The sequence below is a fragment of the Gambusia affinis genome, linkage group LG05 (genome assembly GCF_019740435.1).
Source record: "Gambusia affinis linkage group LG05, SWU_Gaff_1.0, whole genome shotgun sequence".
Lineage (NCBI taxonomy): Eukaryota > Metazoa > Chordata > Actinopteri > Cyprinodontiformes > Poeciliidae > Gambusia > Gambusia affinis.
This window is the reverse complement of record NC_057872.1, coordinates 5525837-5540336: the sequence shown is the minus strand read 5'-3', so window position 1 is coordinate 5540336 and position 14500 is coordinate 5525837. Positions and strand designations below refer to the sequence as shown.

Genomic DNA, 14500 nt, shown 5'->3' with positions numbered 1-14500 from the left:
GCTGGCTAGAATATTTAGCTGCCTTGCTAAATATGTAGCTTCAGACTAAATATTTACGGTAGTTAGCAAGCTAAATATTTGGAGCTAAACATTTATTTTGCCACAAAGGTATTTAGTTAACCAACCAAGTACCTCCAAACTAAATAATTAGTTAGCGAGCTAGATATTTAGTGTAAATAACCATATGTGTTTTTATTACAGCAAATTTGAATGTGTTTTATTCTGCCAGTAATTTCAATGTTTGTGTGGTGAAAGCCCTTGACTTCTGGTTTGAGCTGTATATTTTTATTTTTTGAACTTTTGAACACTTTTTGTGTAGTGCAGTCAGTTTGTTTTCTCCCAAATAGAGCAGTTAGTAACTTACACCAGCTACACCAGTTCGTACGCCAGTTAGTGAAGCAGTTACAGCAGTTAATACGACACTGTTTTTCACAGAGCAACAAGAAACATTGCTTCATACTGGCTGGCCCTCCGAAGAGTCAAAAGGTGTGTTGATTGTAAAAAGTGTTTACGTTTTCAGACTATTTTTTAGATTTTATTTTCTTTTAAACTACACTGTCTTTTTCTTCCACTTCACAGCTCTATCCTGTTATGTGTGGGTCTTTTATACGAGATATATTTTGGCAGACATCACCATTTTAAAAAAAATAGTTTCCAGTGCTTAACACTTAGCAAACCAGTTGTATTCTTGTTTTTGCTCACTTTTCACACAATAGCCCAACTTTTGGAGATATTGCTTTTACAAACACGCCCTTCCTGAGGTTCGTGTAGGACAGTCTTACAGAAAAGCAAAGCCAGAGAAAGCCGTGTAATACTTTCTGGTGTAGAAAAAAAATAAAAAAAAAACATCACAAATTGCTCTTTCATTTCCGAGTATCGAAGTAAAACAGAATGCCGGCAACAAAGCAGGGCTGCTGCTTTCTCCATCTAAATGAGAATAACCAAGCGCGGTGCTTCACATGCGCAACAACCAGCTTTCATGTGTCCAAGCAAAAGAAAAAAAGAATGAAAATAGAAGGAGAGGGTGGTGTGGGTGAGGGGCTCAGGGGGAGGTACAGCAGACTTATTATTTTCCTGCCTTTTACCAGCTGGGGCATTAAAAGAACGTACAGAGGGTGTGTCGGTGCATGGGTGTGCATTTATGTGTGTTTGTACACGTATCTGTTCAGGCACTCGTGTGTGCGTTCGTCTCCCATTTGCATTTGAGTGAGCCTGGCCGTGTGCATATGTATGGGTGGCACAGTGGACCAGAACAGAGCTCTGACAGTAGCAGAGCTGCTGCTCGCTGATGCCTGCCTGGAGGAGCTGACAGCAGCCTAGCCTGTCAATCAGGGTCCAGGCCCAGAAGCTCACTGCTCACATTATTCTATCTTGTTAACTCTAAATCTGTCTGGATGCTGTTTATGGGCCTTTTTGTGTATGTGTATGTGTGTGTGTGTGTGTGTGTGAGAGAGAGAGAGAGTGTGCGTGTGCATGTGTGGGTGTGATGGCTTTGCTCCCCCCACCCCTCTGATGTGCTTCAGTGTTTTGGTCCTAGCTGCATGGACAGGTTCAGATGAGGATTACACGAGGCAGATGTTTGAAATCTGGACTAGAGTGTGCTAAGAAAGCCAGGCCACTCTGGGAGAGTTTGGTGACTTTATAGAAATGTGGAAAACCAGCAGGAGATGCAGTTAACTGATGTTAAGCCATTAAGGAGGAGTTAGTAAAAAGGTTACAGCTAAATTATTGTTGTTGAATTGTTTCGTATGAACAAAACAGATTTATTTCTTTCCCTGTCAATGGCTATTTCTTTCTATCTTGCACGTTCTGGTTTAGTCCTATTACATTTTAAAGCCCAATAACTATAACATATATCATTTGATAAACGTACAACTATACATGCGAATTTTCTCTTTTAAAGTCTGTGGTATTTTTTCCCTGCAGCATACGAACTACTATCCCCATAATCCTTTGCGATTAAAACTCGCAGTCCGGATGTTGACAACTCGTGCCACCTTCACAGTGAGCACGGAATTCTTATTTTTATGTACATGCGCCTAGTTAGCTCTTCTTTAAAACAAGTCAGATATGTAGCGTTTGAAGATACCGGTTCAAATTATAATCTCTAGCCTTTTCTTTTTGGCTTATTTTTTTCTTTAAGCAAAAGTAATTCATTGCAGCGGTGGAGATGTTACAAGGAGAAGAACGAAGCATTTCTACTGAAATTATTACGGGTAACTAACATTTAATTATACAAATTTAAACAAAATTTAATCTGTGATTTGTTTATGGTTAGATTAAAAAATGCGACATTTTCTAGTTGGATTTAGCGCACTCTTCGTGACTTGATGCGTTGTCCTGCTGGTCACTGAAGGCAACACGAGATAAGCGACAGGAATGTATTTAGCAGACTGAAATATCCAGCTACAGCTGATGGAAAGAAGAATATACATTCCCATGAATGGATATATCGATCTTCGTTTGCCGTAAATTGACTTCATGTTCATTTGTTGTTGTGTGTTTTGCTGTTAAAGCTGCCAAGCGGAAGCAAGCGGTTCATGTTTGACAGCTCAGCTTGTCTGAATGTTAGCTAACCCCAGCTATTTAACATTAGCCACCACTGACATAAAAACTGCTGGTTGTTTAATGTCACCAAACAAATCCACGTTTTAGTGTCACGTTGCTGAAGTTTTACAGAAAACTGGCAGCTGGAAATATACTGCTTATAGAGTGGGATTTTCCATAAAAAAAAAAACAAAAAAACAAAGACGAGTTATTGGGCAAGTTCCTTTTTTATGTTTAGATATATATTTACCTTTTAACAACTTTAATTACATCACTGCTATCTAATACAAACCCTTTCCTCAAAGATTTTTTTTGTTTATTTTATCTTAGATTCTAAAAAAAATATATATCTGAGTTTGTGTAAGGTCAAAAGTTAAACTTTAACTATAGCTGAGAGTCGCTCAGATATTCTCCCGAATAGTGGTGCTGCTGATTGACCTACATAGAAATCAGACAGCTTGGCTGATTATTGTACCTGTCAACAAACCTCCAACATGGTGGTCACTGATGACAGACCGACCTGCCCGCTGTAGGCTGCTCTTTAAGCAAGGACATCTTTGTATTTGGGACTCATTTAACATAAAGTCTATATATTGCAGTTGAGTGTCTAGCAAAAGTATTTAAACCACCTAAACTTTTCCTCATTTGGTCCCAAAGTTTTATGTATTTTAACTTTAAATGGAGCTCATTTTTGTTCAACAGTGACCTCTTCAGATTTTCCTGGGCTGTGCAGCTCCTCCAAAGCTCCTATGTATGGGTGTCTTTGGGCTGTTCTCCTTGCATAGCCTGTTAGTTTAGGTTGATAAATGTTTTTATTATTATTACTTTTCTTTAGGTTTGGACTTGTGCTATACTTGTTCTAGTTTTGAATGCGGTATTCTCCCACCCTTCCCCTCCACTCAGTTCCTCAGCCAGTAGCAATTAGCAAACGCCTGGTGGAGGATCTGAGCATCTACAAGCTACTACTCAGTGAAAAAGTTAAGTGTTAATATGTGAGCGATGTTTTGATGACTTCCTGAAGGCGGAGTTTCTGAAAGAGCAGGTGTTTTTATAGAGACAGAGGCCCAATTTCAAGGCGTTAAATTACAATATCAAATTTCTTTTACGTCATATGTGATATTTGTAGCATTTCTATAACAACTGAAGGTAACATAGTTACTTGATTGTGCTATAACATTTCTGCAAATGGTCCACAATTAGCCAAAAGGCTATCTTTCATCCGCTGTCCTTGGATGATCAGTAATATCATCTCGCTAAAAACAAGGTTCTACAAAAGTAGGTTAGAATAACTTAGCTACACAAATTTTAAGAAGTACAAGCAGTACAAACAGTAAATACAAAACGAAGAAAACTACAACACACTCATCATAAAAAGTTATAGGAAATCACTGAGACCAATTTTTCATCCAGACGGCAAAAACACAAATGCGTCACATGGTTGGATTGGAAGAAGGCACTTATCATTCAAAGTGATGGCAAATCTGACGAGGTGTCAACAAATGTATTTTTATTCGCTTTTTAAATGGATTAATCAGATCACTGGATTTCATTTTGGTGCATCAAACTAATAGGGGGTTGAATACAAATAAACCCCCACAGATTTTCCAGTTGTCTCAGGTTTTCACGACTTCCCCTGTAAAAGGCATTGAAGCATGTAGCTGTAACCTGATACATGGGGAAAAGTTGAGTGTAAATACTTTTACTAGGCACTCTGTGTATTTAGTGTGATTGATAGCTGTTGTACTCTGTGCTGTGTCAGACTTAATGTTTCCTCGTCCCACTCATGGATGTGTTTGTCTCTGCCTAACCCCACAGGTCATGCATGCAGCCGGGCCTCTAGCTTGCGTTTTGTCCGTCCCCAGCCCTCGAGACAATGCGCTACTCGTAGCCGGAGGCTCTTCCTTCGTCTAGCCTCCATCTTTCCCCCCCTCTGCCCTCGCCGCTTCCAGACTTCCCTATGTTAACCCTCTTGAGCATGTTTTACTATATATGTCTGCGGCGGCGCTCCAGGAGCGGGACTCGAGGCGAGGCACTGACCAGCCGGCGTGCCGTGGAGTCGGGCCAGCGGGCGGTGCTGCCGGTCAGCGTGGAGGTGGAGCAGTACGCCAAGGAGGTTCTGGACTTCAGCTCCCACTATGGCAGTGAGAACAGCATGTCCTACACCATGTGGAACCTGGCCGGGATCCCCAACGTTTACCCCAGCTCGGGGGACTTCACGCAGACGGCCGTATTCAGAGCTTACGGGAAGTGGTGGGAACAGTGCGCCAGCGCTCCCTTAGCGTTCCGCCGGACCCCCGACGGCTTCCACAGTCAGGATTACATTGAGCTGGGCTTTGAGGAGCCCGTCTACCCCACGGCAGTGGAGGTGTTTGAGACTTATTATCCTGGAGCCATCGTCCAAATCCTGGCCTGCTCCCACAACCCGTTCTCCCAAAACCCGCCTACTGATGTCAGGTAACAGTGATGACATCCTGGAGCAACTTCCATCAGCAATAACTAGAACTGGGTTCCTGAAATACTTGGAGGGCTAAAATTGTATTTATAGTTTTCCAGACAATAGTGGAGCACACAAAAACAAACACAAATTACTAAAGTTTTTTTTTTTTGTACTGTACAAACTTTGATTACAATCTTCCCTTCTGGTTAACCTTTTAAGTGGAGATATAATATATTGTTACATTGTTAATGTTACAATTATAAAATAACTTACAATTAAGTATTGGAAAAGATCATTGTAATTTTCACAGGTGGCAGAGTGTTGTTGTTAGAAGCTGCTGAAAGGAACGAAAAAAGTTACTCTTAATGTAACTTAGTTACTTTCCAAATCAAGTAATCAGTAATCTGATTAAAGTTACTTTTTCAAAGTAACTATGCCATCACTATTGACAACTACATAATAATGCAAGTTTTCTCTCTCAAAGAGAAATAAACTTAAGTTTGTAAAGAACAGTGATGTCAGTAACGCGTTAATTTGTAACGCGTTACTGACATCGGACCACTTTTTTCCGTAACGAGTAATCTAACGCGTTGCTATTTCAAATCCAGTAGTCAGACTACAGTTACTTATCAATATCATTTTTGTGTTACTGCGTTACTATCTTCTTTTGTAATTTAATCGTATTTCCTCTACTCGTCTTGTCGAGTGACCGACGTCTCTATGCAACAGAAATGTAAATAATGGAGGGAGATGCGCATTTTGTTGGTGGAAAAACTGGAACTATTTTGAGTTTCTGTCGCCAAGTCCGATTATTACAAGCGGCTTTGGGCTTCATTTTTTTAAAGTCGCTTGCAGATTTAATGAGCGGCGTGTTGCGCCTTTTTGGGCTCGTTTTTTAACGTGAAGTTGCTCATTTGGGCTTTGGAAATAAGCAGAGACTCATAATAAATTTGTCCGTCATTAAGGTAGTTTTACTCAGTCTCTCCTTGTCCATCATTTCCCGGATGATCCGTCCCGCTGTGTCTTTGTCAATGTCAAGTTACTGTATTACCTCTGAATGACGTCGAGCTTCGCGTTGCGCTCCAGAAAACTGGAGGGGGAGGGGGGGGGGGCGGAGAGGGGGGGGGGGGAACCACACAAATTATTCACGTTTTTTATTTTTTTGTACTGTTTTTTTGTACAAACTCCTCTTCAGTTCAACTTTATCAGTGGAGACACATTGTTGATGTTACCATTATAAAATAGCTTACAAAAAAGTATTGGCAAAGCTCAATGTGATTTTCACAGGAGGCGGAGTGTTTAACAGCTGCTGAAAGTAACTAAAAAGTTACTTTTAATGTAACTTAGTTACTTTCCAAATCAAGTAGTCGGTAATATAACTAAGTTACTTTTTCCAGGAGTAATCAGTAGTCCGATTAAAGTTACTTTTTCAAAGTAACTATGCCATCACTGGTAAAGAACAATTAAAACTTGAACTTGAAAAAACTTTTAACATGCGAAATAAAACATGACAACAAAAATCAATAAACAAAATGGAGAAAAAAAAACAACCCACAAACGAAACCATAATTTTAATGGATTATGATTTCACTGTAAACAAAATTGGCTTTCAACAAAGGATTAATGATCAGAATGGAACTTATTGAGCTCATCTTAATTGATCTTTCAATTAATTGATTAATTTGGGTTTAATAATATATTCAGTAAGCAGAAGCAGCAAAACTACTTCTCATGCTAACATCCTTTAGCATGCAATCATTAACCCTAATCAGCCTGTAAAACCTGGTGCGATGGTAAGCATGCTGTCTGTCGTCCAGGTGGGAGGTGTTGTGGTCAGGAGAGCCCACCAAAGCGCTGACCCCCCAGGCTCGACAGTTCTCCCCGAAAATCAAGCACATCAACTTCCCCACCAATCTGCTCCGCCTGGAGGTCAACAGCTCCCTGCTGGACTACTACACCGAGCTGGACGCCGTTATCCTCCGCGGGGTGAAGGAGAGGCCCATGCTCGCACTTTATAAGATGCCTCTTATCGACATAAGCGACTTGAGCGACAGCGAGGAGGAGATGTCTGACGTCGGCGGTCCTTTCAAACCAGGAGGAGACGGCAAGCAGCAGAGGACGGCCAACGGCTACTTTGACAAACTGCCATATGAGGTGACAGCAGAACAAACACACTGCAGGGGGCGCCGAGCAAGTCAAAGGAAACTTAATGTTAAAGGGGCGGTATTATGTAACATCGACTTTTTTGATGTTCCAATGTTGTTCAAAAACAAACCAAGGAGGATGAAGCTCCTCCTCTGAGCTGCAGTTTCCAAGCCGAGCTTCAGCATTCCAGCTCCTTCAGACTAGCCAGCAGTAATTAGCAAACACCTGGTGTTACTGCACATTTGCTGAGCTCATTATAGGAGCCACTTCTTAGTGCAACGCTGATAAAATTTTGCTAAAGGGTTAATAGAGGAACCATGTTGTGACGACTTCCTGAAGGTTGAGTTTCAGAAAGAGCAGGAGTTTTTAAAGAGACAGAGGCCCAATTTCAAGACATTAAATCACAAAGACAAATTTCTTTTAAGTCATGTTTTATATTTATAGCATTTTTACAACAACTGAAGGTAACATGATTACTTGATTGTGCTATAAATTTGCACTCTGTGCCCGGAAAACACATAAAGCTGTCCCTTTAATGTTCTTTGATAAATTCACTTAGAAACTGCAACTAAAATGTTTGATTATCACAGCAACAGATGCAGAGAAATGCAACTTTTCCAATGAAATCATGTTGAAATAATGAAGTAAATTGCATTCTTGTTGCTGGAGTCGCTAATTTAGACTCTCCGTTTGCAATAACACAAACACTGATCAGTTGATTTGTTTATTTACTGCGAATCATACCCTGCTAACAACATTTACCAACATGTTTTTGTAACTTCACGCAGCCTTAGTGGAAAACACGTTGCCTGTTACAAAACACGATGGTGGCAGAATTGTGGTGTGGGGATTGACGTATCACGCTCTGCTCTGTGTTTGTTTGTCAGGTGGCACAACAATAAGACACACTGAGGTTTGTGACCAAAAGGATTAAAAAGTTTGAAGTTTTATGAATACTCTCCCATGTTCGCGCCTTCCTCACAAGCACATTAACGTGTTGGGGCTCCATCCCCATCCAACGGGCCGACCTCGCGTCACCGTGTCTTCAAAAAAACGCCCGCGGCGCTCGTCTCATCGACGCTCCAAACCGCTGCCATTAAAGGCGGTCCTCACAAACCGCCGCGTAGCCGCCTCCGAAACACAATACAGCAATTATCCGTCAGCCAACACTGGGCCAGAACGCGGCACGTTGTTGGTCCGCCGCACGCACACTCGCGCGGGGCAAATGGCTTTTTGTCTCGGAGAGAGGCAACACAAACACAGAGCGGAACATCAGAGCCGTTTAGTTCTCTCCTACATAGAGAGGAAACATTCACCTATGCTACACATTTCTACTTATTATCCTTCAGCTTTTTACTGTCACTTAAAAAGAGTTTCCGCTTTTCCTCGCCTCTCCTTTCCTGACCCTTCTACCCCCCCCTCTCCCGGTCTTCTGTCCTCAGCTCATCCAGCTGATTCTGAGCCACCTGACCCTGCCTGACCTCTGCCGTCTGGCCCAGACCTGCAAGCTGCTGCACCAGCACTGCTGCGACCCGCTGCAGTACACCCAGCTGAGCCTGCAGCCGTACTGGGCCCGGCTGAGTGACGCCTCCCTGGGACACCTGCAGAGCCGCTGCACCCTCCTCCAGAGGCTCAACCTGTCCTGGACGGGCAGCCGCGGCGCTCTCACCCTGACGGGCTTCAGCAGGTCAGACCGAAACGACCTCGGAAAAAGAAAAACACTCGCAAGGACGAACAGTTTTAAAGTCAGGAGAACGGCAGACAAATATTCTAAGTCCAGATTAAGAAGGTCGTTCTGTTTTTTTTTTTTTACCCCTTTAGTTTCTTGAAGGCCCGCGGTCTCAGCCTGGTGTGCCTGGAGTTGTCGTGTTGTCACTTCCTGAATGAGCCGTGTCTCGAGGTCATTGCCCAGGCCTGCCCCAAACTGCAGGAGCTCAACTTGTCGTCGTGCGACCGCCTCCACCCGCAGGCCTTCACGCACATCTCCAAACTCTCACTCCTCCGCCGGCTGGTGCTGTACCGCACCAAGATAGAGGTGGGTGTGGTCACCTGTGGACTGCAACAGCCTGTAGAAGGCCCACTGTTACTGAGCCTTTTTCAGAAAAACAACAACTTACTATTTCAGGAAAACTGTTGATCTGCTATCGTCAGTGGTTTTGCTAACTAGCCGTAGCATTCTGAGAGCGTGTTGACTTTTTGAGAAGTTTGACATCCTAGTTACTGGCCACAGTGTCAAACCTGTTAAGCACTGTACTATCATAAGTAAAATAATAAGAAAAATATGAATGTTCATTACTATGTAAGAACTGGTCGGGGTACAATCGATTATTTGTTAATGTGGTTCAATTATTCGCTGCTACTGCAGTTGAACATACATTTATCAAAAGGCTTTTAGCAAAGTAGCTCCTGTTTTTATTCCCACCTCTGCTTTCTTGTAAGTGTCTCTCACTCACAGGTTCATCTTTAAACCTCTTGAGGTATCGCTGCCTCCTGTACGCCCCGTCAATAACAAAACGCGTACAGTGCGGCTTTAATAAAACTTTCAGACTGTTCGTCGTAAAACGATCCGACTTCTTTTCTGATGGCTCGTGTTGCTCGCTGCGTACGCTCCGTGTCAGCTCCGGGTCCGCAGGGCGTGCGTTCAGGTGCGGGCACGTCCGACGAGCGTTGTTTTCGTGTCGCGCCTCGGCGTTTTCTGCGGTGGAGCCGGGCCGTGCGCCGCAGGTTGTTTACGCCGCCGACAGACAGTGAGAGCCGTGTGTCTGCCTGAAGCAGAGAGAGAGGGGGGGGGGGGATTCTGACATCTCAGCTGTCATTACCCTGTCAGCGCTCTAATTAAATGAGTAGCTCTCCGCAGAGAGAGAGAGAGAAAGGCGTTTATAAAGATGCCAGACTGAGTTCGGCGCACGCACACACTCACAAGAGGCTTTCACTTTCATCTCTTGACACTTTCTCCTGCCACAGATGTACACGTGTTGGCAATTGGCGTGTTGAATTTCCATATCTGGGCGCGCGCCGCAGCGCCACTGGAGAAGGCTCCGTCCTCGGCTCGCTTCGCAGTGCGCAGAACTGATCTCCTGGGCTTTATTAAATTCCTTCAGATGTTGATTGGGAAGACAGACGGTCTGTTTGAAGGAAGGTCAGATGACATGACTGACTCAGCAGAATGCAACACTGTGATTTAGATGTGATGTTTTGTCATTATTTAAAGCGGCAGTATCATATAAATGTTTCCATTTTCTTCTTTTTAGCTTTACATCATGTTGTTATGTTGCCTTGATTCTTTCATGCATGTTTGAGAAATACTTTAATCTCCATGGCAACCATTCAGCTGTGCAAAACGCCTGATTGGACCTAGGGCCGCCTTCTAGGACGAAGCTCCTCCTCTGAGCTGTGGCTGCCAAACTTCCACATGACAGAGGGTTTGTCAGCTCCTTCAGACTGGACAGCAGCAATTAGCAAACACCTGGTGGAACTGCATATCTGCTGAGCTCATTATAGGAGCCACTTCTCAGTGCAGCGCTGGTAAAAACGTTGCTAAAGGGTTAATAGAGGAGCCATGTTGTGACTACTTCCTGAAGGCGGAGATCCAGAAATAGCAGGAGTTTTCAAAGAGACAGAGGCCCGATTTCAAGACGTTAAATCACAAAGTAACATTTCCTTAAGTCATGTTTGATATATGTAACATTTTAATAACAATTGAAGGTAACACAGTTGCTTGATTGTGTTCTAAAATGACACTATTTGGCTGGAAAATCGCCTCTTAAAATTGCCTATTACTTTTTTCTGCTTTTTCTTTTTTGTTTTATTTGTATTTTTACTTTCTTTCTTTATGTTCCCTCTGTAGCAAACAGCCCTCCTCAGCATCCTGACCTTCTGCCCTGAGATCAGACATCTCAACCTGGGGAGTTGTGTGAGGGTAAGAAAAAAAACCCCAAATCAAATAAAAAGCTGTAAAAGTGAGAGCCACTTTTTTTAGACTCAAAATATATTGGATTAAAGTAAAACAGAGATTCCACGATAAGAAACCATCCTGATTTAGGTCATGTGACCTAAAATCAATTTGTAGTCTGTGGTAAAACCTGACAAGCAGTATTCAGTCATTCCGTCAGTTTCTATCCAATCTAACTGAATCTATTTTGCAAATAAGATTTACAACAGTGATTAAAATATTTTCCAGGTTCAGTGTCAAATGTTCTTTGAAAAATTAAAGATTATGCATCATCCAGCAGATTTTGTTAAAGCTGCAGTATGTAACTTTTATAACAATATGTTGTTTTTTTTCCCATATTTGTTAAAACATGTCATCATGTTGTGAGAATTTCATATGAGTCAGATGATATGTGAAGAGATCCTCCCTGAACTCCTATTGCCTTCTGAAGAAACACACCACCACCAACCAAAAACAACCAGCCAGAGCCCGGAGGAGGGACTTCATGTTGTCAATAATTCTTGTATACATGCTGCTAAATGTGCCAACGGTGGAGCAACAACTTATTGTTCCAGGAAAACTGTTTAACCACCGTCATAGAACGAATGCTAACCAGCTTTAGCATCCGGTTGTGGCAGGCATTGTTGTGTTGAACCAGCTTTAGCGTAGCAGGAGGGTGTGAGCAGCACGTACACACTCCTCCTGGCTTTGATTGGTTATTTCTCACTTAGTGGTGTGTTTCTGCAATTTTTTTTTCACAGTATTATTACAACATAATAAGAGCAGATTTTTTTATATATATATATATATATAAAAGTTACAAACTACAGTTTTACTTTCCTACTGCACAAACCCGAGGAGATGGTCAGAGCGACGTCCGTCTGTCTCTGCAGGTAGAGGACTATGACGTGGTTGCCAGCATGCTGGCCACTCGTTGCCGCTCCCTGTGCTCTCTGGACCTGTGGCGCTGCAGGAACCTGACGGACCGCGGCCTGGCCGAGCTCGTTACCGGCTGCAGGTAAGCAACGTAGCACAACGCCACACCACGCTCAGAGCGCTGCGCGTAACCCGGAGCAACGGCTCCTCACAGTTTGACGTTCTGCGGTGGCTCAGGACGTTGGAGGAGTTGGACCTGGGCTGGTGTCCCACCCTGCAGAGCAGCACCGGCTGCTTCCAGCAGCTCGCCCGCGGCCTGCCCCGACTGAGGAAGCTCTTCCTCACCGCCAACCGCACCGTCTGCGACTCGGACATAGAGGAGCTGGCGGCGTGCTGCCCGGCGCTGCAGCACCTCGACATACTGGGTACGCGCTGCGTTTGGACAGCTACTAACGTTGCGCATCACCCTGTTTTGATTTTATTCATTTTTTAGAGTTAATTGCTTTGGGCATTTTTCAAATGTTAATGGACACAGAGACGAGAAAAGAAAGGGAGAAAAGGTCTAAAGGAAAAGAGGAGTAGAAGAGAGAAATAAGCATAGATAGAATGTGACAGTCTGCCTCTAGAAAACAGAATGGAGAAACCACGACAACAAACATACATGCATGTATAATATAGCTGTTTAACATCATTGGAAAGTACACGGTGGCAGCTGCAGCCCCACTCAGAGTGTCTCTGCACACACACACTCTCACACCAGTGGAAGGAAGCCCAAACCAAACCTTTGACCCAACTCATACAGATCAAAGGCAACGCTACCAAATTCTGAGGAAAGGTATGTAAACTTCTGATTTGAAGATAATAATAAAAAAAAAATCTCTCTCATTGTTTATTTAGCAAATAAAATTAATTTAGGTCATTCTAACTGACCTAAAACAAGAGAAGTGTGTTTCCACTTCAGACAGTGAGGTTTATTTGGGTGTATGTAAACTTGTGGTTTCAAAAAAAGGGAGGTTCGCATGAAATCCCACTTAGCTAGAGATTTTATCGCAATTTCGAAAATAATTCAGCTCATTGTTTTGAACATGGTCTCAAAACAACAACATTGTCGTTTATCGCGATAACTTCTGGGACGATTTATCGTCCAGCTAGATTTGCTACCGTGTAAGAAGGTTTAAGGCGTATGAAGAAAATGTTAGATGGAAATGTTGATGATGATAAATCCAGCTGCACATTAATCTTACTTTTATTTTTTTAAAAACATTTTTTCATCGTCAGGAACACGGTTGGTGAGCGCCGCGTCCCTCAAGAAGCTCCTCCAGTCGTGTCCTCAGCTTGTCCTGCTGGACGTCTCCTTCTGCTCCCAGGTGGACACCCGGGCGGTCCAGGAACTCTCTAGCCTCTTCCCCGGCGTGGCCATCAAGAAAAGTTTTACTCAGTGACCCCCACGCCGGCCGAGAGGCGCCACGAGAGGTTCACCAGCGGGTTCTGGCTCCGCGACGGGTCCGAGTCACGCCGAACGCCGGGAGGAGCTCACGTTCCTCGTTGGGGTCGGACGTCGTCCGGGAGATTCTTGGGACTTTGACTGAACGGACAAGCAGCCGGCCTTCAGACTGTACGACATGAAAACCTTCCTTGTGATTTGGCGCCCCGCTCCGAATCAGGGTTGTTGAGCTCTTCTCTTAATCTGACACTCAACGTCTAGTGTTTTTTTCTTTCCTTTTTGTGTTGCCAAACACTAAAAGAGCGAGAAACTCGGAGCGACGAGCGCCACGCGAAGGAAGCGACATCCGTGCATCGTGCTGCTTACTTAGGTGAACAAAACCTGTTAAAAATAACTTTTTTCTTTTATTTCAATCACAGTAACACAACCCAGGTGTTTCTTTTTAGTGCCTTGTCAGAATGATCGTGTGAAAATGTCCCCAGTTTCACAGCGTTACCACTCCTGGTTGCTGCCATGGTTTTCAGAATAATTGTGTTTTAAGGAGTTTTTTGTTTTGTTTTCTGCAAACAAAAAAAAAAGAACAGCATAATTTATGTTCATTTGTGAAATAAAAGAGAAAAATTTTGAGCTCCTCAAAAAAGCACCTTGTTTCTTGTATTTAGAAACAAACTTAGGCAACAGTTTGTTAGTTTATTTATTGCTTATGCTGCTTTTTTCCTTTTATAAAAAAAAAAAATTCATGTAATTTACTGAAAATCAACTTAGAATTTTATTATCAAGTACTTGCACTTACCTCTTCTTCATTTGGACCACAGCGGGATGTTATTGACCTTTTAGTTAAACCCTAGCAGGAGGCAAAATAATAATAATAATAATAATAATAATAATAATAATAATAAATAATAATTAATTAATAATTAATTAATAATAAAACAGGAGTGGTGTGTTTTAAGCTGAGAAGATGCGGCATATTAGCGTCTTTCTGCTAACGTCCATCATAGTCGGGTTCACACTTCCTGCCTCTGTGTTGCCTCAGGCTGAAAGGTTGAAATCAAAGGGAGAGAGATCGCTGCTGATTCATGCAGGGGGGGGGGGGGAATACTGATAGAAAAGACCATGA

The 14500-nt window shown here is 42.9% G+C and overlaps 1 protein-coding gene across 3 annotated transcripts; it reads left to right on the top strand.

Moving 5' to 3' along the window:
* Positions 1–401: 401 nt before the first annotated feature.
* Positions 402–14246, top strand: fbxl4 (F-box and leucine-rich repeat protein 4). Of its 3 annotated transcripts, XM_044118135.1 has the most exons (12): positions 410–486; positions 1927–2004; positions 2144–2216; positions 2303–2468; positions 4363–5001; positions 6802–7138; positions 8572–8816; positions 8951–9164; positions 10977–11048; positions 11954–12078; positions 12174–12361; positions 13215–14246. In XM_044118135.1, the coding sequence occupies exons 5-12, from the start codon at positions 4505–4507 to the stop codon at positions 13376–13378; spliced, it is 1842 nt and encodes a 613-aa protein (XP_043974070.1). In that variant the 5' UTR covers positions 410–486; positions 1927–2004; positions 2144–2216; positions 2303–2468; positions 4363–4504; the 3' UTR covers positions 13379–14246. The 3 variants fall into 3 exon arrangements, with proteins under 3 accessions (XP_043974068.1, XP_043974070.1, XP_043974069.1); XM_044118134.1 differs by lacking the exon at positions 2303–2468 and having other exon boundaries at positions 13215–14245; XM_044118133.1 differs by lacking the exons at positions 1927–2004; positions 2144–2216; positions 2303–2468 and having other exon boundaries at positions 402–486; positions 13215–14245.
* Positions 14247–14500: the final 254 nt, after the last annotated feature.